Source organism: Carya illinoinensis, chromosome 2, assembly GCF_018687715.1.
Source record: "Carya illinoinensis cultivar Pawnee chromosome 2, C.illinoinensisPawnee_v1, whole genome shotgun sequence".
NCBI classification, from domain to species: Eukaryota; Viridiplantae; Streptophyta; class Magnoliopsida; order Fagales; family Juglandaceae; genus Carya; species Carya illinoinensis.
The window spans coordinates 16613653-16639565 of record NC_056753.1 but is presented as its reverse complement, the minus strand read 5'-3'; the positions used below and the strand labels follow the sequence as shown (position 1 = coordinate 16639565).

The window sequence follows — 25913 nt, the reverse complement described above, 5'->3', positions numbered from 1 at the left end:
GAAGCTCAATAAACACAACCAATTATACATTTAAATGAAGCTGTTACCCAAACAATCGATAACTTCGATTTTATGTACCTTCCAACCTCTTAAATTATACATCAAAGAGACGCACAAAACAGATCAAGACAAGGAACCTGAAAGAGATACAGACTCTTTCTTTTTCCTTCCTGATAGAGTAGGAAATGACAGCTTTATTTAAATTATATACACAATGATTTTCCTACAGAAAACTTAGATCTAATTTGGTAAGGAGTCAAAATGAACCTCCTAGCTTGGGTTCCTACGCTCTTCAACATCCTCCCTGACTCCACTGCAAAATCTTTCCATGATTTATTTTATGGAAGCCAACATTAGGCGGTTTGTTTGCATCCACAGGTGCAATTCTGAAGTTCTTTGTGAAGCTCCTGGAAGAAGGAAAGATGGTAAATATTAATGGAAGGTTCAATGAAAGGATTTTACATTTGTTTTTGCTGATGAAATGAAATAAGTTGAGATAAAAGTTGAAAGTTTAATAAAATATTATTAGAATATATTTTTTTAATATTATTTTTGTTTTGAGATTTAAAAATATTGAATTGTTTATTTTATTTTGTGTGTGAATTTGAAAAAGTTGTGATGATGAGATGAGATGAAATAAGAATGATTGTGAAAAGAAATGAGAGAGATATTAAATTTAGAATATCTAGTGATATAAAACATATCATTTACAACCATCTGGCATAAATATAAACTTTCACGTGTTGCATTAAAGTAAATTTATAAGCTAGAAAATTATTTGAATCACGAGGAATATTCCTACCAGCAATTTCATAATACATACAAGGACCAAAATCACAAAGTCGTTCTTTACCCCTTGCTGCTGTTCTCTCTCTCTCTCTCTCCAAAACAAATTTCAGACAAAATTTTTCAATCAATCTCTCTGTAGCTTTGTCTCATCTAGACTTAGAGTTTGTTTTAATGACCTTGAATCTCGCAAGGCAGGGCCCGCCCTTTGGACCTACCTCTCTAACTCCGGATACATGACCCCAGCAATTAGAACAGTGTATCAGGACCTCAGGTAATGGAACCTGCTAGTGCAGAATCGAATCCAGATGTCTAACTCAACAACTCATCCAAAACCCGCCCCTTTGACCACTAAACTACACCATGATAATTTATAGTGCTGTGTATGCACATACAATAACCCCAAAAACTTCAAATTTAAGGCTTCTGTCTTTTTCCATTGCCCATTATTTTGTACAATTTTTTTTTTTTTTGATAGCTAAAAGTAAGTTTTATTAATAAAAGAGGCATAGTCCAAGTATACTAGAGGTATACAACGAACATGTCAGGTTACAACTAAGTCCTAGTGAGAGTTACAGGCAAAGTATGGAGATCATATGTGTTACAAATAATGGCCGAAGCCCAAGAAAGCAGTGTACTGTAAAAAAAACGTTTCAGTTCAGCCATAGAGTGCTCCATATCTTCAAAACACCTCATGTTTCTCTCCAACCACACACACCACATAATGTAGTGATGTATTATTCTCCACACAGCAGCGATTAGAGCATTTCCTCATATACCTTTCCAACAGAACATAAGATCCCGAACACTTCTAGGCATGACCCATGCCACCACTATCCTATTAAAAACTTCATACCATAAACACTGGGCCACTTCACAGTATAATAAGAGATGATCAACTGATTCCACATCAAACTTACACATATAACACCAATATGAAATAATGAACCCACGTTTTCTCAAGTTATCCGAGGTAAGAATCCACCCAATAGATGCTGTTCAGACAAAAAATGCAATTCTGGAAGGTTGCACTTCCAAATAGCCTTCCAAGGATAGCTATGACCATGGTATAAACCCGAGGGAGCCGAATAAAAGGACTGCACCGAGATTTTTTTTTTCCACTTGGATTCCACGACAGCCTATCCCTCATCTCATTTTCAAATGATATAGCATATAATGAGTCAAAAAAACCAGAAAACATGTCCAGCTCCCAATCTTGAGCCGCTCTTGAAAATCTCACATTGCAAGGAACACCATTAGAGCATATCAATAAATCAGCCACAACAACCTCTTTATCACATGTAATTTGGTAAAGCATAGGATACACCTGCTTAAGAACCATGTCCCCACACCAAACATCATGCCAAAATAAAACATTGTTGCCGTTGCCAATTGTAACTCTGAAAAATTGAGAAAATCTGTCCCAACCAGCTCTTAAGTTTTTCCACAATCCCACTCCATGTGCACCCCTGACTTCGTCAAAGCACCAACCCCAACCCCCCCCCCTCCCGGAAGACTCCCATACTTAGGTTCGGTTTGGCCATCAAGATTTCTCATCTCAAATACAAAATTATCATCTCATCATTACAATTTTCTCAAATCCTCATACAAAATATAATAAACAATTCAACTTTTTCAAATCCCAAAATAATAATAATAATTTTAAAATATAATATTTTAATATTTCATCTTAAAACTCAAAATTCTCATCTAAGAAATCTCAGTGGCCAAGCAGAACCTTAGACTCTTATCACTTCTCTCCACAAGCCCTCTCCTTCACTATGATACCTCCACAACCATTTTCCCAATAATGCTTTGTTGAAAACGCTTACATTACGCACCCCCAATCCTCCCCATCGAATTGGAGAACAAACTTTATCTCAACCTACAAGATAGATTTTAGCTTCATCCCCCATTCCTCCCCAAAGAAAATTACGAAAAGTTTTCTCAATACGAGAAGCCACACTTGTAGGTATCGAAAATAAGAAAAGAAAATATGTGAGGAGGTTAGATAGTGTACTCATTAAGAGTCCATTTACCACCCTCGTACATATATAACCGTTTCCATCCAGCCAATCTTCTTTCAATTTTTTCTACCACTCCATCCCAGATAGATTTGGTCTTGAACACTGCCCCCAATGGAAGACCAAGGTATTGCGAAGGCAATGAAGAAATCTAACAGCCCAAAATAGATGCCAAGCCTCGAATATTGTTCACACTACCCATAGGGACCATTTCAGACTTCGAAAGGTTTACCTTCAGACCTGAAACCGCTTCAAAACAAAGCAAAACAGCTCTCAAATACATATGAACATTGTCCGGCTCACAAAACAACAGTGTGTCATCAGCAAAAAAAAGGTGAGATATAGTAATCCCTCCCACCGAGAAACCAGCAATAAAACCTCTACTAACAGCTGCACTCATCATGTGACTCAAAGCATCCATAACAATTACAATCAATAAAGGGGATGGGGATCCCCTTGTCTTAATCCCCTGGAGCTGGTAAGAATCCCTCCGATATTCCATTCACCAAAACCGAATAGCGGACCGTAGTTATACAATGCCGAATCAAAGATAACCATCTCTCCCCAAAACTACATCTCGCAAGTATATAGCACAAAAAATCCCAATTTACATGGTCATAGGCATTCTCCATGTCCAACTTACACAAGAGACCTGGTTTACCCTCCTTGAGTCTACAATCCAAACATTCATTGGCAATCAACACTGAATCCAGAATTTGTCTCCAATTTACAAACGCGTTTTGGGGTTTTGTTATAATACTACTCAAAACCTTGCTCATGCGATTGGCCAACACCTTCGCAATAATCTTGTATATCCCATTAATGAGGTTGATCGGTCTAAAGTCTTTCATCTCCATTGCCCCAACTTTCTTAGGGATTAGAGCAATGAAAGATGCATTAAGACTTTTTTCAAATTTACCAAAAGTGTATAGCTCTTGGAAGACCTTCATGATATCCTCCTCCAGCACATCCTAACACTCATAATAGAAGGCCATTGAGAACCCATCTAGCCCCGGTGCTTTGTCCTTAGCTATCCCACGAAGCACCCGAAGAACCTTATCAGCTTCAAAAGGTCTCTCCAGCCATTCGGAGCTAGCATGATCAATATTCTCAAAGTACAGACCATCCAATTTGGGCTGCCACATGAATTTTTCCATGAGTAATGTTTCATAATAGTTAACAATGTGGTTCTTAATATCCACATGATTGGAAAAAGCTTGGCCCTCAACCTGAAGAAGCACATTGATAGCATTATTCCTACGGTGTGAATTGAGGTTTGCTACATACAAGCAAGGTTGCGTACTAATCTGCGTACCAATACTGATTCCTTTATATTCAAAATTTAAATTAGCATTATTTTCAATAAAATTAATTTTTTGACCAATCATATTAGATTGGTACACATATTAGTGCACAATTGTGCTTGCAACTAGATTTTTTCGTGTGAATTAGCCACTTGATGAAAAAATTTCGTACAACGGTCTCCTTCCTTCAGCCAAAGGGCTCTTGACTTTTGTCTCCATGAAATTTCCTCCATTAGTAACGCCCTTTCCAATTCCGAAGAGGTAGCTAATTTCTTGCGAGAGTATTCTTCTGAAAGAGGCACACTCACCTCCCTTTCCTCCAAATCCTTTAACTCCTCCAGCCAATATGAAGCTTGGTGAACCCTCAAATGAGTACAAAGTCCACCACGACCTCACTTTATCCACAAAACCCTCAATTTTCAGCTACATATTTTCAAACTTAAAGTATCGTTTACCCTCTTGAATACCTCCACAATCTAGAACAATGGAGAAAAGGTCTGAGCAAACTCTATCCATTCTTTTCTGCAACATTATAGGGTAATGTACCTCCCATGAGGGGGACACCAAAAATCTATCTAAACGAGACCATGACCGATTATTAGACCAAATATACTCACCACCAACAAGTGGTAAATCCACAAAATCCATATCAAAGATAAATTCAGAAAATTCATGCATTGCTTGGTTAAACCTTACATGTCCCGATCTTTCACTAGGAAATCTAGTGACATTCAAATCACCTCCAATGCACCATGGTAAGTTCCACCAGCTGCCCAAACCAACTAACTCCTCCCAAAGGACCTTCTTATGAGTGTCCATGTTCGGCCCATACACACCAACAAAAGCCCAACAAAAACCGTCCTCCACATTTCTAAACAAACTCGCAGCCATGAAATTTCCAACACACTCCTCAATAGACTCAACCACACTTGAATCCCACATAAAAAGAATACCCCCGGAGGTCCCCCTTGAAGCAAAAAAAACCCATCTCACAAATGGATAGCCCCAAATGCTAGTGATAAAGTTACGATCTATGAATTCCATTTTTGTTTCCTGCAAACAAACAATATCCAACTTCCAATGACGTAATAGATTCTTCACCCACAGCCGCTTATTGGGATCATTGAGACCCCTAATATTCCAAGAAAGGATTCTAGGCTTCATGGGGAACAACAACCTTGCCCTTGAATCTTCCCTTTCTAGTGCTCCCCTCCCTTTTGTCATAATTGATTGAGCAAGAAAGACGTTTCAATTCCCTCTTTTTCCTAGCAGTAGGTTTAGGGGTTTGGACCCGCTTCCCTCCTGAAGAGCAAAAATTAATTCCCTGAATTGCTCCTCATAACCAAAACAAGAGATCCTCATACACTCCTGGAGATCCTTCACTTTCTGAAACCATCCAATCCGAATGTGAACCTCCCATGGAAGTCAGGGGAGATAACGTGCGTAATGGCTCCATCTCATCCTCCCTCTAAATTAACTGAAGTATAGGCTACAAATGAACTGCCCCCTCACCCGTCACTTGTACATGTTCATTTTTCACTGGAGAAGACAGTCTCAGATCCTCCTCCCTGCTATCTGTGTCCTTCACAAATTGGAAGTCCTTCACCAAATATGAAAACAACTGGCAATCCCCATCCCCAACCTCCCTACTAGCCTTCGACCTGTTCTGTTCAAATATCTCCATCGAAGAACAACTCCAGAGCACTAAATTAGGAATATCGGCGTTGTCTATGTACTTCACAAGCTAGAAGTCCTTCGCCGACGATGAAAACATCTGGAAACCCCCATCCCCAACCTCCCCACTATCCTTTGACCTGTTCTGTTCAATTATCTCCATCGAAGAACTACTCCCGAGCATTGGGTTAGGTGTATCGGCGTTGTCTATGTCCATCTCAACCTAGAGGACCTTCGCCGGTGATGAAAACAACTGAGCCTCCCCAGCCCCAACCTCTATACTATCCATCGACCTATTCTATCCTATCACCAGTGTTGGAAAGCTTACCCCTGTCGATGAAGAGAGGTGACAACCCACCTCTGTATTGGGTTCAAGCTCAGCCAAACGTAACACATCTTTCGCAACCTCTACCTAAGGCGAGTCCCTCTGCGTCGGCGCCGTCTCCGTCATTTGCAAACCCCCAACAATCCCCACTTCAGTAAACAGTGCAATATCGGCACTGTCAAGCTCAACTTCTGCAAAGATTAACACTTCTTTTTCCACTGCAACCGTCGATGAAACCTCAACATGAGGCGAGTCCGTCTGAGTCTGCGTCGTCGACGTCATCGTCGTAGTGCACTGGTTCCAGCCGGACGAGGGCTCTGCAACGCAGCCTGGCCATAACTTCCATTCATGTCGCACCTCCTTCCTTTTGCCTTGGGTTGGACTCGCAGGCTTAAGCCCACCACTGCGTGCATACGTTTAAAGCCCACCATGGGCTGCAGACAGAGGCCATCTTACGGGCCACGCCCCTTGGGCCTAAAAACCCATCCCCTTCAGACTGAGTCCCTTCAACTCCCAAACGAACTAAGCCCAAGCCCAAGCCCAAGCCCATTTCAACTTCTTTTTTTCCTTTTACGCCCCATATTAAACACTTCATCTTCTCCTGCAACTCTGCAATTTGTTTCCTCATGTCCAACATCGAGTTCAACACTTCTTGGTCAGACACGCCACCAACCCATCTGTCAGAGCCGAAGTCACACCCCGCCGCTGAGCTATCCTTTCTAAAGTCTTGGCCTATACCCTCTACAGGATTAGCCTTCCCAGATTCAAAATTTCTTCCCCCATGCTACACCGGTTCTGCAGAAGAGCCTCCCTATACGACAACTGCTGTTGATTAATCTCCTTCGCCGATATCTTAGAAGCATCTCCTCTACTGTTGTTGTTAAAAACAACTCTGTATCCAGGGGCCGGAGCAGATGGAGTAGAGCTGACAGCCTCCATTACTTCTCTAGCAAAACATGACCACCCACTTCCAGTCCTCCCTTCAGGAATAACAATAAGCCTATTCCCCTTACCAGTGCCCAGCTCCAAGAGTTTAACAAATCTGCCATACGAATTGTGATAAACTTGAACCAGGAGAACTCTATTACCATCCCTTTTAGTCTGAAATGGGGCCCTGCTACTCACAAACTTCCAGCTTTCCTCAAGCACCTTGGCCAACCAGATCACCACCTCCCTACTCAGGTAAAGGGCCTTGGTAAAATTGTTACATCTCTCAACAATACAGAAAAGATTTCCTTCTAATCTTCTGAACACAAAGAATTTCGCTTCAATCCAGAAGCTACTCTCCATCGACAACCTTTTTTTGACCATCCCAGTTTATAGGAGATTCTTGGCTGGCATTTCCTTGCAATCTTTTCTAGCAATATTTTGTACAATTCATCTCTTGTGATTATACACATCTTAAATTCCAATGTATTATGACACCATTTTTAACATTCACTTTTCAAATTAGAAAAGAACTCTTTTCTTTCCAAAAGCATAAGGTTAAACACCCACTACAACAAATGCACCTCAAGCAATCCCCTGATTTGGTGTTAAAAAAAATAAAAAATAAAAATAAATAATATAAATAAATAAATAAATAAAATAAAATAAAATAACCATTGTGTGTAAGGGCATTGTGTCTATACCGTAAAATCATGAAAAATGAGCAGAATCAAAGCCACGACATTCTTTGGACATGGAGAAATTATATGCATAAAAAACCTTAAGTATTCTGTTATTTGTCACAAATTGTACTTTTACTCACCTGAACTTGATTTTGAAGGCCTTTGATATGCTGAACTGCCAAGTCCAACATGTCTGAATAACTCGTTTGCTGCAAGAACATTTGAAATAAAACCATATGTAAATTATAGAATATATTCACAAGAAAGACAACCTGAAACAAGATAAACAAAAAAAACATGTTTAAGTGCCTATTATTTCTAGTCAAGAATATATTAGTGAAAAAGCATCCATAATCCAAAATGCAGTGGTTTTCTGGCAGCACCTATCAGCTACTACAGAAATCTTGGATATTAGGAAGAATGCCGGCATAAAAGCACAATAGTAGAACATGCCTACCCATAGTATCATCATCGCAATGGGATTGATACATGCCACGATATATTGCTGAGAATTATACACAAGATATATTTTTTATTTCCCCACATGCATAAATTTGTTGAAAAATAAAAGGGCATTATCTTACCCAAAGTCAGAATTGAATCACAAACAGTATTACCCACACTAAGCTAGTATTGTGTCTAGTAGAGTTATTAGGGAAGTTAATCACACCCACATTGTCCAAATACCAAAAACTTAAAAGGGTATTGTAATGTCCCAAGGAAAGGCCTATGCCACATATGAGCCTATTCTCCAAAAGGATTAGTCAATAGTACATTTGGAGCTCCATTGGGATCAATATAAAGAATCATAACTTCTCCCTCCTCAGCAATGTGAGATCCCATACACCACCTACACTCATTAGTTTGCATGAAGTCTCACAATCTCTCCCCATTAAATTCCCAATGTTCTCATCGGGCCAATCCCACACTTCGGGTTGTAATAGGCTCTAAAAGGGTATTGTAATGCCCCAAGGGAGGGCCTGAGCCACATATGGGCCTATGCTCCAAAAGAATTAGTCAATAGTACAATTGGAGCTCTATCGAAATCATTATAAAGAGCAAGAATATCAATGGGCGCCATTTAAAGTTAGGATATACTGAGTTTCCTTGCATTTCTGGTTTCAAACTTGTTTAGTGGATGATCACATCAAACAACGTAGCTAAGTATAAACATGCATTACTAGGGTGAATGGATTTGAATTGCATGCTAGAATTGAATAATAGGAAAATTAGAGCAACAACTTTAAAAGGCTGCCCTTTGGACCTTCCTAGGGGGCTAGGTTCATCCTTTAAACACCATGAATACTATCTCCACTGAATCCTCTTCTTATTGGCTCAAATTACACATGGAGGTGACAGTAAGGTAAAACCCACTGACATCTTATTGGCAACTCTTGACCATTAGTCCTTTGTTCTTCCCATCTTCTAGCTTCGTAAGATTGGAATTATACAGATCATCAATCTTAGCTCTGCCTAGGTTTAAAATCTCGTATTCTACATTTCTTCTCCCTGGTTCTGAATCAAATTAATCCCCAATCTGCTTTCATCATCCAACACTCTGGACCACACATGTGCTACAGACATTGTTTTAATTGATTGAGTTAGCCAGGAGACCTATTCCAGTAAGATTCTCATTGACTGAAACCAGAGCAGATCTTACAAATAATCTTCTAAGGCCATGTTTGGACATTTGATGGGATGAGATATAAAAAATTTTCATAATTTCCTTCCCAAACATTATTCAAACACAAAACACTTTTCAATTTCAAATCTTCAACTTTTTCATCTAATCATTACAACTTTCCCAAACTTCCAAACAAAACATTAAAAAAAAATACAACTTTTTCAAATTTCAAAACAAAAATTATATTAAAAAATTATATTCAAACAATATTTTAACTTTATAATATTTTTCTTCAACATTTTCTCTCTCATTTCCCAAAACCCAATAAAACATCTTAACTCAAAACCATTTCACTATTATTTACAAACCATTTCATTGATATTCACAAAATTCTCATTTTATCTCATCTCATTGCCCAAACGTGCCCTAAATGTTTTCTACTTCATGAGTCAAACCAGAATACAACAATTTCATAACCAAATTTTTTTTGGGTTTATTATTCTTAAACTAATTAAATTCTTCTGCTCATTATCAATATACCAAACATTTGGTAAAAGAAAAAAATAAAAATAAAAAAGTGTGGTGTGTGGTGTGTGGGCTTATGTTTATAATTTTTCTTCAGGTTATTACCTTATCCATGTTAGGGACAAGGTCTTGTAGTTTCTTCAATTTCCCACTTATCCTGGTTCTTCTTTCCTGCATATATAAACAAAGCATGAATTCACGTTAGTGGAATACAACTTCCCTCGTGATAAATAAAAAATAAAAAATAAAATAGGTGCATGAATTTATCCCCATTTCTCTGGTAAAGAAATTGGTGACACTCCACATATTTTTCCATTTAAAAAAAAAAAAGTAAATATTCTCAGCATCATGATACAAGTTTGTAGTAGACATTGAAAGGAGTTCTAAAGGAATTTTCTTTCGTATTGTCTTTCATAACACTTTAATGTGCACTTTAACGTCAATACGATTAAATAAAATGGAACTAACAATTTCTGGCATAAATCAGTCGCTGAATGGACAACGGCTTTACGGAAGGCTATCACTGTCAGATTTGGCTGAATGACCCCTGTGAGGTGCTTCCTTCTCATTATATAGAAATAATTACAAAGATAAGAATGAGAATTCAAATTTGAATCTCAACAAACTACATCTCTATCTCTATCTAATGTCAACAAACTACACTTTTATCTCTATCTAAACTAACCTGATTTTGTCCTATCTAAATATGTACAGGTTTAATTATAATACAATATAAGATTAGAAGATAAATCCTAATCTATTTGAATTTCAGTTCTGCTGCATCCCAATAAACTAGGAGATTAGCTGCCATGTAACCCTAGCCTCAACTTAGTAAAGAAAACCCTAGTTTTCCTTTGATAATCACCTTGGTATAATGTAGCTGTAACTTGTAGTAACAAAATGGTATCATATGTGCAAGATTGGGGGAACAATGGATCACCTTTTACTTCACTGTGAGGTATCATCTAATACTTTATGGAACATGATCTTTGGCCTTTCCCGGATACATTAAGTCATGTATTCTCAATTGGCATTCTAGCTTTTTGGAAAGGGGAATTTAGTAGGCATCAGAGTGCATTCTTGTGTAAAATGATCATATCTTGTTTAATGTGGTGTACTTGGAGAGAGAAATGGTCATACTCTGTAACTTTGAAGACTGTAAAGAGTCATTTAAGGACCTCAAGACTTTGTTTCTAAACACCACATAAAATAAGATGGTGCCCTCAATAATGTCACCTCTTCTATTCCTAATTTTCAGGACTTTCTAAATCAATTCCATATCTCTATTTACATGAATCTTTTGTGTACCATCCGTGTACTGGGAATGAAATTTTATCTTACTTGTAAAGAAACATAAACGAGGAATTAGGGTGGTTTGGTTATGGTGGATAAGTTTGAAAAAATGAAGGGATTTAGGGTCTCAATTAGGGCAAGGAGACAAATTTGACTCAAAGGCATAATGAAGAGGAAACTCAGAATTTGCGTTGCTGTTCCAGGGCTGTGAACAGTCACCTGAGAGCAGCATTTGGGTCTTTTTAGGTTCATTGGAAGTTATTTGAAGGCTTAGTGATTTTTGGTTTGCATGGTATGGATTTGAAATAAAGGAATTCAAGAACAAGAAGAAGAAGAAGAAGAGGAAGCAGGAGGAGGAGGAGAACAAAACATTTGGTTCAAATAATGGCTTTGTTTATGTTTCTGTTCATAGTCATCTCCTATTTACATTGTTAGACCTTACACGTTTTATGATCTAGATTGTTTCAAATACAAATTATTTATAAACTTGCAGTTAAGAAATTTGACAGTCCAAATTTCAGCTCCCCTAAATTGTATAGCTCACTGCAGTTACCGCTTCCACATAGCTCAACACAAACGTATGTCTTGTAACTTCAATCACAACTCCTAGTAGAAGGCCTATTTGAAGTTTCTTCATTCTTTTGTCTCATGAGCATCAACACCATCAAGTTCAAAGGTTACCTGCTATTTAGTATGAAATAATATATAGCTCTATACTTTTCTTGGCTGTTCCATATAAAAGCAAGAATTAATGCTCAAATTGGGTGCTGCACCAAATGATCCTTTGTTGGGGAATATTGCTCTTATCTGCAACAACATACGCTGTTCAACCACATTCCCAGATAAACAGCAAATTAAAACTCAGCCAATCACCAACACACCCTATCAAGCAAGAGATAACACCGGCTGCCATGTCATCAATCTTGTCTGAGTCAATACATCTCCCCCCATGACTGTGATTCTTTAGACTGTCTTTGATTTAATATGTCCGAGTCCTTGTGCTTTCCAACTCTTTGATTCCCATGATTACCAAATGAAAGTGAAGCCTGAGGATTTGGCTATTTCAAAGCATATTGATCCTCCATAGCTTGCTTATTATTATGTTGCCACAAAATAATCTTATTCAAAACTCTATGCTTGCCATTGTCAAAACTCATATTGTGCACAAATTCAAACGATCAGATTATGTCTCCAGCTAAAATTCCTTCTCCACACTACTTAACCAACTCGAAAACCATTATTACAAAATATCTACAAATTATACATACATTAACCTCTGGTTTTATTGAACAAAAGTATTCATCATGCCAAACACCTACAGCTTAATCTAAGATTATGATTTCAATTACCACCTATCCTTTACCTTTACCAAACACCATTCAAGTAAAGAGTATTTCACAATAATGTAATAATCACCTCTGACAATAATCTGGTGGCATTACTAATCTCAGACAACATTTTGACCTTACTCTATGATTATCCACCTTTTCTTTGGCATGACACCATAACTTTTACTCAATATATTACCAATTTATAATGTTGCTTTGAAAAACTAACAAGGTTGAAACACTACCCCTTATTAAATTCATGCATGTGGTGAGTGGTTGACAGATTTATTGGCCATTGATGATAGAACTTTGTCAAGAAGCTTACACACTCTTGTCTGTAAAAATGGTTGCTTTTTGGTAAAAGAACTGGTACAGAAGATAGGTTTTATTGCAGAGAAAGGAGAAAAATAATTAGCTGAACAGTTGACCTGGAAATGTCAGCCCTTTTACTTACTTGTAACTTTACTCATGGGATTTGTCCAGCTTACTTCCTTTTCATTGCAACATTATTCACAATCCTAGTGACGATGGCAATTGATTTAACCATGCACTATTACTAATCATATTAATCATTGAATTTGATTATAGTGCCCCCGGCGGGGGGGGGGGTGGGTGGGTATGCCTATCTTTATCATCAATAAAATTATTGGATTTAAAAAAACAATTCTTGAGGAATAGAGAAAGGTCAAAGATCACATAGGTTGAAGTAATTTTTTTTTTTTTTTGATAAGTAAACGATAGTATTAATAAAAGGCATAGCCCAAGTACACAAGAAGGTATACAAGCGGTAAAACCTATCTAGGTGGCTATAGTAGTCACCAGAAACTCGTGTACATTTAGGCCATTAAAGTCTATAGCTAGAGACCATAGAAGTAAAGTGCTGAACAAATAGATACAAAGCTCCTCAGATGTCCTCTCCTTATCTTCAAATGTTCGTTCATTTCGCTCTTGCCAAATGCACCACATGATGCAGATAGGTACCATCTTCCACATAGCTTTGACATGTAAATCTCCTTGCGGCACGCCCAACTGGCTAATAGTTCAAGTACTGACTTCGGCATCACCCAATTTAACCCTACTTGACGGAAAACTTCACACCACAAGGCTCTCGCTGTCTCACAATGTAGCAGGAGATGGTTCACCGACTCACCATCTTTCTTACGCATACAGCACCAATCAGTAATGATTACCCGCCTCTTCCGCAAATTATCGGTAGTTAGAATCTTGCCCAGAGCTGCTGTCCATACGAAGAAAAGTGTTTTGTGCGGCGCTTTATTCCTCCACAATCTTTTCCATGGAAACGAAACATTCGGTGTAGCTGTAAGGGCCTTATAATAAGAACACACCGAGAATATACCCTTACCCGTATGTTTCCACCACAGTTTGTCTTCATGCAATCCGTTCGGCTTCATAGAGTACACTCGGTTGAACAAATCAGTGAAACTGTTTACTTCCCAATCATGTGCTGCTCTAGAAAAAGTGATGTTCCAGTGAACTTGGTCCCCCGAGCGAACCAACAGGTCCGCAACCGAAGCTTCTTGATCACAGGCCACTAAATATACACATGGAAGAGTGTCCTTCAGTGCCTCTTCCCCACACCAAATGTCCCTCCAAAAACTTATTCGTGTGCCCTCCCCCACCAAAAGTTTAGTATTATTGGCAAACATCCTCCACCCTCTTCTAATTTGTTTCCACATCCCCACTCCATACGATCCATTCCCCTCTCTAGTACACCATCCCCCCCAAAGGTTGCCATATTTACTATGAACTACTACTTTCCATAGTGCTTCCGGCTCCATATTATATCTCCAAAACCATTTCCCTAGGAGGGCCCGATTGAAAATTCTCAAATTCTTTATCCCCAACCCTCCTAAAGAAATTGGTCTGCAAACTGTATCCCAGTTGATTAGATGAAACTTGAATTCATCCCCCAACCCACTCCAAAGAAAATCACGGTACAATTTTTCAATCCGTGCTGCCACAGAAGCTGGAATTGTAAACAGAGACATAAAGTAAGTGGGTAGGTTAGAAAGAGTACTCTTTATCAGGGTCACTCGGCCTCCCTTCAACAAGTACAGTCTTTTCCATCCAGCCAATCTTCTCTCTATTTTCTCAATAATTGTATCCCAGATAGCTATAGCTCTTGAAGCCGCCCCCAAAAGGTAAACCCAAATAAGTCATTGGAAGGGCGGTGACCTTACACCCCAATGTGTTAGCCAACTGTCGAGATCTACTAACATTCCCAATTGACACTAATTCTGATTATCAAAATTTACTCTCAAACCTGATGCTGCTTCAAAGCATAACAGTAGCGCTTTCAGAGTCCTAAGTTGTTCTTGTTCAGCCTCACAGAAAATCAGCGTGTCATCAGCAAAAAGTAAGTGAGATATCGAGATAAGGCCCCTATTCTGATCACCCACGGAAAAACCAGCCAGCAAACCATTGTTAACTAGAGTCATTATCATCCGACTCAGGGCCTCCATTATGATAACAAAGAGAACAGGGGACAATGAATACCCTTGTCTTAAACCTCTCGAGCTGTTAAAGAAGCCTTCTGGACTGCCATTAATCAGAATTGAAAATCTTGCTGTTGAAATGCACCATTTGATCCATCCACACCATTTTTCCCCAAAACCACACCTCCTCAAGAGATATATAAGAAAATCCCAATTTACATGGTCATATGCCTTTTCCATGTCTAATTTACAAATAATCCCTGCCATACCGGATTTTAATCTACTATCCAAACATTCATTGGCTATTAATACCGAGTCCAGAATCTAACGACCCCTAACAAAGGCATTTTGTGGCTTTGAGATTATCTTACCAATGGCCTCCCCCAACCTGTTTGCTAGAACCTTTGAAATAATTTTATAGACCCCGTTAATGAGGCTAACGGGCCTAAAATCCTTCACTTCTACAGCCTCGGTCTTCTTTGGAATTAATGCAATAAAGGTCGTGTTCAAACTTTTCTGAAATTTCCCTGACGAGAATAGTTCCTAGAAGACATTCAGCAAATCCTCTTTTATCACCTCCCAACAAGTGTGGAAGAACCCCATCGAAAAACCGTCTGGTCCTGGTGCTTTGTCTTTCCCCATACGTCTGATCACTTCATATATCTCCTCTTCCTCAAATGTTCTTTCCAATCTTGTCGCAATCTGTGGCTCAATGGAATCAAATACAAGTCCATCCACTTTTGGCCTCCATCCCTCTCTTTCTGTAAATAATTGTTCGAAAAAATTCAGCACATGTTCCCGTATCACAGGGGCCTCCGTACACTCTCTACCATTGATACTCAGCATCTCAATGGTATTATTCCTCCTATGCAAATTTGCCACTCTATGGAAGAATTTTGTACTCTTATCCCCTTCTTTCAGCCACAAAGCTCTTGATTTCTGTCGCCAAGATATTTCTTCAAAAGATAATACCCTTTCTATCTCTGTAGTCAATTCTGCCTTTCTTGTTCTTTCCTCTACAGAGAGAGATCTGCCTTCGTTGATGCTTTCAAGACACTGTAACTCTCCCATCATAACTTTCTTTTGTTCCCCTAAGTCCCCAAAAGATTGGGAATTCCATAGCTTTAAGTCCTCCTTTAAAGCCTTTAATTTGCCTGCAAGTATATGAGATGGAGTACCATTAAACTGATAAGAGGACCACCAACTCCTAACCTTATCCACAAAACCCTCGCTTTTAAGCCACATGTTTTCGAACTTGAAGTAACGGCGCCCACTTTGAATGCCTCCGCCATCCAATAAAATTGGAAAATGATCTGAGCATAAACGCGGCAATCTCCTCTGGCAGACCTCTGGATACTGACATTCCCACTCTGGCGATATTAAGAATCTATCCAACCTCGACCACGTCTGATTATTGGACCAAGTAAAAGGGCCACCTATAAGTGGTAAATCCACCAGGTTCAACTCAAAGATGCAGTCGGAGAACTCTGTCATAGCTGGACGTATACGACTATCACCTGATTTTTCACTAGGGAACCTTGTGACGTTAAAGTCCCCTCCTATACACCACGGGAGATCCCACCAGTTGTGTACCCCCGCAATTTCTTCCCAGAGTTGATGTCTAATGTTGTCAACATTCGGTCCATATATTCCTGCAAAAGCCCACGAAAAGTTATCTTCTACCATCTTAAGAGAAACGGCCACCGTATATTCCCCTATGAACTCCTCCCGCTTCATCATCACCCTTTTGTCCCACATCACAAGAATACCCCCCGAAGCCCCGTTCGAAGCCAAGTATACCCAATCTACATATGGGCAATGCCATACACTTCTCACTATTTTTCGGGTTACCAGTTTCAGTTTGGTCTCTTGTAAACATACAATATCCGCCCGCCATTCCCGTAACAAGTATTTTATGCGAGAACGCTTATTATAGTCATTTAGTCCCTTAACATTCCACGACACTATTTTTGGCTTCATAAAGAAACAAAAGTACCCTTCCCTTTGACCCTATCCCTACTAGCACTACCCTCTTTCAGTGACCAATCCAATCTCTTAAGCTCCTTACATTTCTTGACTCCTTTATTCTTAGAACGTGAGTGTCCCACCTCAATGGCCGTGAGAAGAGCCAAAAACTGTTCTGCATAGCCCACACACTCTCATACCCACTATCTTTTGAATGTCTTTAACCTTGTTGAAAACCCAATCCGACATCTCACACTCATTTGGTAGAAGACAATCTAAAGGAAACGGGCTCTTGTCCCCCTGCCCTTCACACTGAGAATGACCTTCCCATTCCACCAAAGTATTCTGTATCTCCACTCCTTCTGAGATGATTTCCGGTGAAACCACCAGCTCCTCCCTTAAGGTCATCGGCTGGTTTAGCTCTTGAGAGTCAGGGACCATAGATAAATCATTACAATGAGAAGCAGATGCCTCCCTTATGACATCCGAAATGTTCTGTCCACCACCCGCAAAAAGATAAGCTCTCGGGAACTGGTTTTCTTCATTTTCCTCCATATTCCCCTTAAAACGTTCAGTCCCGTGTTCTGAAAACAGCTCTAGATGTTCACCCTCTGAGCTCTGTACCTCCGTTTGAGGAAAAAACTCCCCCATCGTGCTTATCGGTTTAGTCTGTGCGTAAAACTCTGGAAAAAGCACCACCGGGGGCTGTATTTCCTCTTTTTCCTCTGCATGATACAGCAAGATCTGTTCTATTCTCGTCGCTAGCGATGTCTGCGTTGCCGGCATGATTTTCGCCATCGTTCTCTGTTCGATCTGAGCATGGGTCGTCGTTGTCAACTGTGTTGCCAATGTAGATGGGTCGGATCTCGTGTTTCGGATCCTCCATCTCTTTTGTATTACCGGCCCGTGAGCTGTTTCTGTAACATTGGACTCCCTGGTAAGGCCTTTACCCGCAGGCCCTCTTTTGTCCAATATTTGAGGCCTCGTGAAACCCTCTTTCCCTGCCTGGCCCAACTCCAGCCCATTATAGGCCTATCCCATTTCCTTCTTAATAATAATTCGATTTTCTTATGCAGATCTGCTATCTGCGATTTTGCCTCCCATAGCAATGTCAACGTCTCCCCATCAGTCACTCCCTCTAGCTGTCTGTTACAGCTCTGACACAATACTAGGCACGTCTCCCTGTCAGGCTCCTGACCCCATGCCATACCTTTTTGTACGAGCATATCTTCCTTCCCAGTTCTCTGACCCTGCGGTTGTTCCACCACCAGAGCCTCCTTGTAGGACAAAGGCTGTGACTGCACCAGCCATTGCTTGACCATCGTCCTCTTCCCAGTTTCCTCATTGTGCACATATCTCTTTTTATCGAAGAGATCCCACAGCGCCTCCCCCATCTTGTTCCACCCATTTCCTTCTTCCTCAGGTATGAAAATGAAGTTCCTCCTCCCACCCACTCCATATTCTACCGCTGCTAGGTACCTACCTCTCGAGTTTGAGCACCTTTGGGCAATGAAACTACTGCTGCCTTCCCTTTTAGAGGTATAGAATTCCTTTTGATCTTCCTTTGAACAGACATCCATGGCCTTTGCCAGCCACTGCACCGCTACTGGGCCCAGAGCTATCTTTGCCACCATCCTCCAAGATTTTTCTGTGATAATCACCCTGCCCCCCCCCCCCCCCCCCCCCCTTTACCAGCGTGAAGCATTTTGAACCAATAACTACCTCCTTACACCACTGCATAGCGTATGGATAGAACCTAACTAAGCACCACCGTGAACATCGTCGTTAACTACCCCCACTAATGTAACTGAATAAAGCTAAGCATCACAAAAGAGGAAGTGTACGGAGAGAAAAGTTTTCCCTACTTCAATATCCAACTGATCATACCTAGATGTAGCCAGGACTAAACAGTTAAAGGTCTAACAGAGGATACAGCTTCAGATAGGGCTCAGATGGAAAAAAGCATATAGATTTAATGAATAACCTTCATTAATTAACAACAACAGAGCAGTTTTTCCCTTCACACACACAGAGTAAAGTGTAACAAACTATTTATTATGAGATAGTATAGTGTAATTGTAAAATGTTTAAGTTCTCTGTGTGAAAAACTACACAAGGAACTATTTGCGATCTTGAACCAAAAAGAGTGACACAAATTTGTAAAAAATATGATACATTAACAACAACAGATCTATGTGATTCAGGATACATGGAATGCTTGATCTTACTGTGAGTATTATAGGGAGCATGAATGACTATTGACTCGAGAAATTTTACTAACCCTTTCAGCAATGCTTCGGGGGTGAGTCGCACAGCCACGTTTAGCGCGTATTTTACATGGGACAGAATCTTCAGGAATATGAATTAGCTTCTCCACTGTGGCCATCTCAAGTGTTGTCTGCGGCATGCTAAACTGAAACCACAATAAACAATAACATGAACCCGAAGTGTAAACCTCAAGGTAAAATAAAATACTTGGCATGTGTCAACTGCAAAATCATGCTATTATTAAAAGCTCAAAGACGTTTCATAATGTGATTCCTGACCCAATCCTATAGAAACTACTTCCAGTTGAAAAAAAAAATTAGAAATGGTATGCTGGTAGTAGTTTGAGCTAAAATTACTAGATCTGCAGATGACATAAGGTAATGTTAATTCATGGCTTCCCCTACAGATGATTCTTACTAAAAAAGAGTAAAACACAGCGAATCCCATTGTAAATTAAGCAATCAATTCTTATATATATATATATATATATTGTCATGGAAGTAAGCAATTGGGGTGAAACCACAACACTACAGATGATTGTTTAACTAGCAAGAATAAAATTTTGTTTGAATCAAATGAACTCTGTTCAGTTGAAGTAGAAAACAAAGACCAAAGGCTTATCCGTGATGGAAAGGATGATGCACCAGCTTGGCAATCAGAACTGAGTTTTGCTAATCCATCAACAAATTTGGAGGCTATTGCAGAAGAGAACATTTTTGGGATAATTCCGATCCAAGAGTTATAAGCTTGGAAGAGATGCATTGCAGATAACACATCTTAAAAAATAGGTATCTGATAGATGAGTTCAAGTCAAGCATTTAAGATTGTTCAGTTATTTTATGGGTAACAGTTGAATATCTCTATTTCACACACAGAGCGGACCATGGGGCTGCAAATCCTTTAGCCAGGATGGCTCTAATCTTGAATATTTTCCAACTTCCATTAGTGGAAGTCCCTCTCTGGTTATTAATCATGTACCTTTTTCTACTTTTTAAACATGAAGGCTGTGAATTATAAGTTTATGCTCTATTCCTTTAATTATGAAGTTGCATGATATATCTCGCTAGAAAGATCCATAAAATATTTTTAATACCTGAGTTTCTAAAGCATTCAGACAGTTGAAAATGTCATTGTCAGCATTTTTAGCACGTTTGCCAGGTGGGGCTGAAAATATTATAGAATTTGTGTTGTCCCATGAGTCCATTCCATAGCTATTAGTGGCATAAGAATGCATGGCATTTTGGTGGCCATTGTCAGAGCTGATGCCATCAACAACATCTTCGCTGACCTCTGAGATCTGAGAAAGAGAATCTTGTCTTGTGAAGCTTAATTGAGGCTTCAACCTTGAAACTCCATGGCCACTATTGGAGCCACCTTGAGAGGTGTAGCCTCCAGATCCCCTTGTAACCGAAAAACCTGCCATTCAGGCATCATTACTTGCATATTAAGTTACAAAACATATAAAAATAGTAATTATGCTAAGCAGAAAAAGAAATTATCGTGATAACAATAATTATAATGAATCAATCAACCTGCAATTGTGCCTCATTTACATCTGTGAAAAGTACATATATATGCACCGTCAAAGTTTAATATTCTTTACATGATTGAACCCAACCCAGCTGTAGTAAATTTAGTGTGCTTATCAGTACAAGCTTTTTAGCATAATGCATAAAAGGCCTCAAAAAGTAAGGGTGGCGTAGTATCACAGTTAAGTTGGGAACATCAGGATCTTTCAGTGTAACCAAAACTCATTAAGATTTCATCAAATGTTCCCCAGTCCCTTTGGGGACATCTGATAAACTCGTTACATAGGTCAGCTAGGAATGAAAAAAAAGACTATTTCAAAACAAGACAATCTTCAGAAGACTGTGTTGCTTCCAAAAGAATGTTGAAAGTAAGTGTACATACTTGCCTAGTTACTTTTTGTCATTTTTTCCACATCCCGGTAGCATAGCCATGCATAAAATTAAGAAGAGTCTTGAGGGACTTCTTGTGGGTTGGGGAAAATGAGGTACAAGAAGTACACATGGTTGGCCAATGATTTATGCTCTGGTATCGACAGGGAGTTTGGAGGTAGAGAATTTGATCGTGTTTTGATCAGGCATTATTGGGCAACTTCTTGTGGTGTTATGCAATGAAATGGGAGCACTATGGTGATTAGTGGTGGACATTAAGGATGGAAGTATGTGTGCCAGTTGGTGTTCTAATGCAGTCAATGTGTCATGTGGAGTTGGGGCATGAAGAAGTATTTGTTGTGGTTGGGGGAATTCTCCAGCTCCATTCAGACATTTGATGGGAGATGGCACCAAGATCAGATTCCAACATAATACATGGTGCATAGATCGAACCCTGAAGGAAGTCTATCGGAAACTATTTAGAATCTCTTGTTGCAAAGAGGCGTCTATCGCGGATCTTTGTCAGGTTAACAATGGCATTCCATGGTGGAGTAGCACTTTTACTAGACTAGTACAAGATTGGGAAGTGGAAACAGTTCCTTCACTTCTCAACCTTTTCTACTCATTCATGGTGAGAGAAGGTCATGAGAACAAAATGGGTGGATTCATTCCAAAACAATAAAGTGAAGTCCGTTCTTTAATCAAATTCTATATCCTGCAACAGGGACCTCCTTTCCCAGGAAGAGTACATGGCAGATGTGTCTCCCTCAAGAGACATTTTTTTTTTTTTTTTGACAGTTCCACAAGGTAAGATCTTCACTATGGACAATTTGAGAAAGGGGCACTTTTTGGTCCATTGTAAAGTAACTAGGGCTCTCAATTCTCCACCTTTTAGTGATTGTGGATGGTGACACAAAGGGTGGTGGAGTAATTGGCCACATGGAGAGATAAATTGGGAAGTATATTGAATACTGAGGTACTTCAAAAAAAATATTGAATATATAGGTAATCTGTCATTGTGCTTAATATGGAGTGCATGGTTGAAATAAAATGCCCCCAATTTTGAAGATTATGAGTGAACATACAACTAAATACATCTGAGCTCAACCCGTGGTATGTTTGGGAAAACTTCTTTTTTTATAAGTAGTATGTTTGGAAAAATGGCAGCGTTAACATTTGCTTCTCCTCGTATAGACTTTCTGAATCCTTGTTTTCCTCCCTCAGCTTAGCTAGGAGTTCTAATTGGTAAACGGCCTATGTGCATGGGATGCACCCCTAGTACTCTTTTAATAATAATTTGATGCCTTTACTTATATTAAAAAAAAAAAAAAAAAAAAAATGATCTAGGTAAGTCCCAAGTGAACTCTGCATTCATCCACAAACGAATTCAATTTGTGGAACAGGATTAAGGATATAAAAAAAGAGTAATGCTACATACAGTCATTTTTGTGCACTCCCTGCACACTCCACTGATATGATTGGCTTGATTAATTTTTTTTTTAATACACAACCAATCATATCACTGGAGTGCACAAACGCGTCCGCAAAAATGACTGCACATAGAATTTTCCATAAAAAAATTCCACTTATTAGTGGATAATAACCAGAGTGATATGGAAAAGCTTTTTACTTTTTATATGTAGAGTGATATCGAAAAAGTGAGAGTAATAAGTTCATCTCTCAAAGAATGTTCATCTATATCCCTTTTTCATAACCTTTTGATCCTTATCTCTACATGCTTACTTTTCTATATGGTCAACAATTTCGCACCAGAATAATATGTATCTGTACGCATGCCTTTGAGCAGCTATATAAACAGTCGCTGAAATCTCAACAGGGACCACTTTTAAGCCTTAGTTCAGTTGCTTGCTTACATTCTACACTGTTGTATTATAAAATTCCCACATGTAATAAATAATGATACTAATCTGCAACGCATAAAGGATGATCTTCGAATGTGAATTTATCCTCCACATCTCATTAAAATAAACAAACCCTTTTTAATATATCATATCTTCGTGAGATCTAACAGAAAACAAATAAAAGAACAGAAACGACCCCTACCCCACCATCTTTACACGTGATTCATTCGCTGGATGATGCGTGTAGGGTAATTTTATAGCAAGATAGCATGAGAATGAATTATTATACACAAGCACTAGTTTTTTGTCTCCAATTTGAAAAGGCAGGCAGAAAGCTGTAAATTCCTAAGTTGCAATAAGTTTACACTCCACTTTGTTAAAAAAAATTAACTCTCCATACAGCTAATGAAATTGATCAGTGCGTTTAAAAAAATTAAAAAAAAAAAAACTCTCCATCAGATAATACTGAAATGGAACCTCACATATCTGTTGCTTCATAAAAAGTCAAAGTCTGGAAATTAGTGGTCCCCACGACTCAACCCAGCTCGGATTCATTTTTATGGGCAACCAGTCAAACCTCTAGCTCATAACACATCCCCTTAACTACAAATGATTTGACCACAACAACAATCCAACGAGGACAAAACCGTCATTTCACTATCTGCCCGCAGTAGCCAATAGCCCTTGAATTAAGCCAAAGAATCCGTTCAAGATCCTCGGCCCGGCATTAAACAAAATCTCGTCCAAAATTTTTCAAGGAGATGATTTATAAAAGAAAAATGTAAAAGAAATAGGCAAAGCGCGTACCATTATCAGCAACAGAAGCGAGATGGTTAAGCAACCCAGCAGGAGAGCTTCTCTGGCGGACCAAAGCCGAAGAAGAAGAGGCAGAGGGTCCAACACCACTGCCACCGCCGCCACTCCTGATATTAGTAGTAGTTAGGAAATCCCCAACGGCCATCTCATTCAGACCGTACGATCTCTGTAACCCTTTGGACTGCTGCAGCTTTTCCTGCTCTTTGAGACCGTTGGATGAGTTGGCCCTGCAACTAGACTCGGAGGTGACGGAAGAAGAGTCGCCGGAGAAGTACTGGTGGGGAGCCATGAGAGAAGACGACGACGGGAGAGCTGAGAATTCGCGGTTTGGGCCGATGAGTGAATCGACCGCGGTGGCGAGGAGGGAGCTCGGGGCGGAGCCGTAGCGGGTGAGGCCAGTAGGGCCCATTGGCTTCTGGGACGACAAGGGTGAGGACGACGGTGGGTACATGTCTCTGCCTGATCGTACCTATGAAACGAGAGAGAGAGAGGGAGAATGCGTGGAAATGGCAAAGTACTGTGGTGTGTGGGGAGGAGGGGGGGGGTACTTGTGATTTGTGGAGGAAAATTCTATGAGAGACAATTACATCACCCGCGGGTGATTATTAAGTTTTGAGTGACTCTTAAGAGACAAAATTCATGTCAACGTCAGCTTGTGTATGAACAAAAATATCACAACTTTGAGCTAATCCACTTTTTATAAGACCATAATGGACTTATTTATTATTTTCGTCAAATTAGGAACTAAAATCACGTTCCATAAATGTCTTATTTAAAAATAAATAAAAAATAAAACGAACTAAAGAGTAAGTTTTTCTGTTTTTTGATGAAAGAGTAAGTTTATTTACGTGTCCTTTTACTGGCATATTTTAATAGCATTGATAATGGCTTAATTGTCAAATACAAGTACAAATGGAAGAAGAATATGATAAAAATCTCATATATGGGCCATAGTGAAAATTAAAAAGTTTTTACTATCAACTACAGTAAGTCTTAGGTGCTCTCTATCGACTATGATCAAATATTATTTTATCTTAAAAATATAAATCTTTTTTTAAATAGTTTCTTTTTTTAAAATGTAAATCTTAAACCATAATTCTAAATGTAAATCTTGAGTAGAAGAAATGTTAGTATAGTTGTATATGTGATTGTTAGATAAATGATTGTCAAAATATATTTATTGAATAATTAGGTTGAACAAAAAAATAATTGAAAAATAATAATTTTATTTTTTAATAAAGTTATTAATTAATATATGAAGTGTATTTGTAAAATATTAAAAAAATTATCAAATATTATTAAAATAATTAATATTATATTATTATTTAGAATTTAAGATAACTAATTTAATGCGAACTAATCTAACTAAAAATTTATATTATAGCTAAAATGGTATATTAAAGTTCTATTTTAGACTTAATAATAATTAAGTCATTGTCAATACTCTAACGCATCATTATTGTGAAAGCTTAACACGTCACTTACCATAAAATAAATATTAATATTATACTTTTAAATTAAAAATAATAATATGTAATAATATTAGAATTAGCGATGATGATTTTACATAAGGGCATGAGAAAACTACAAAACAACTCATGCACGCAATTGAGTTTTTTAAAGCCTTTTTCGTTCTCTCTCAAGAGCCTTTACTCTCAGCTACAGTCGGCATCCCTCCCTTGTCTCCTTTTCTTGATCCAGAGGCTTTACTCTCAATTATTGTCGGCATCCCTTCCTTGTCTCCTTCCAAAGGGGTTGGGGGGTTTTTGACTCCTCCCTCGCTCCCTCTTTCGGTCTGACGTTGGTTAAAGTTGTTTAGGGTGTTTTTTTTTTTAAATTTATTTTAGTGTTTTCCATCCAAGAGAATCTCTTATTATTGCTTACCGAACTCTTACGACCACCACGCGCCACACTAGCAAAATTTTCAGCCACCGATTTATTGAATGGTTGAAGAAAATTGTCTACAAAAGTAGTGTATGAGCCTCACGCATAGTTTATATCATGCGTGAACTTCAGACTCTGTCGCACTAATAAGCTTTTATTGACATCACATGTAGCTCCACTAGGATCAGTGACTTCAAATCTCCCAAGTCCAACCACCAGATTTTTTCTTAGAGTGGCGCGTGATCCACATGCACCACCACAAATAATATTG

The 25913-nt window shown here is 38.9% G+C and overlaps 1 protein-coding gene across 1 annotated transcript; it reads right to left on the bottom strand.

The window, feature by feature from the left end:
• LOC122300199 (transcription factor bHLH128-like) lies at nt 1-24301 on the bottom strand. Its single transcript, XM_043110698.1, has 6 exons — nt 23750-24301; nt 20276-20598; nt 19196-19327; nt 9978-10043; nt 7864-7932; nt 1-407 (listed from the first exon to the last, which is right to left on the bottom strand). The coding sequence occupies exons 1-6, from the start codon at nt 24207-24209 to the stop codon at nt 354-356; spliced, it is 1104 nt and encodes a 367-aa protein (XP_042966632.1). The 5' UTR covers nt 24210-24301; the 3' UTR covers nt 1-353.
• Between the last annotated feature and the right edge of the window lie 1612 nt (nt 24302-25913).

Excerpts from the sequence above, each read along its gene's own strand:
- LOC122300199 (XM_043110698.1), bottom strand. The coding sequence starts at position 24,209 with ATGTACCCACCGTCGTCCTCACCCTTGTCGTCCCAGAAGCCAATGGGC. Across the intron at positions 19,328-20,275 it reads TGAATGCTTTAGAAACTCAG|TTTAGCATGCCGCAGACAAC; the intron begins GTATTAAAAATA and ends TTGTGGTTTCAG. Across the intron at positions 408-7,863 it reads GCCTTCAAAATCAAGTTCAG|GAGCTTCACAAAGAACTTCA; the intron begins GTGAGTAAAAGT and ends TCCTTCTTCCAG.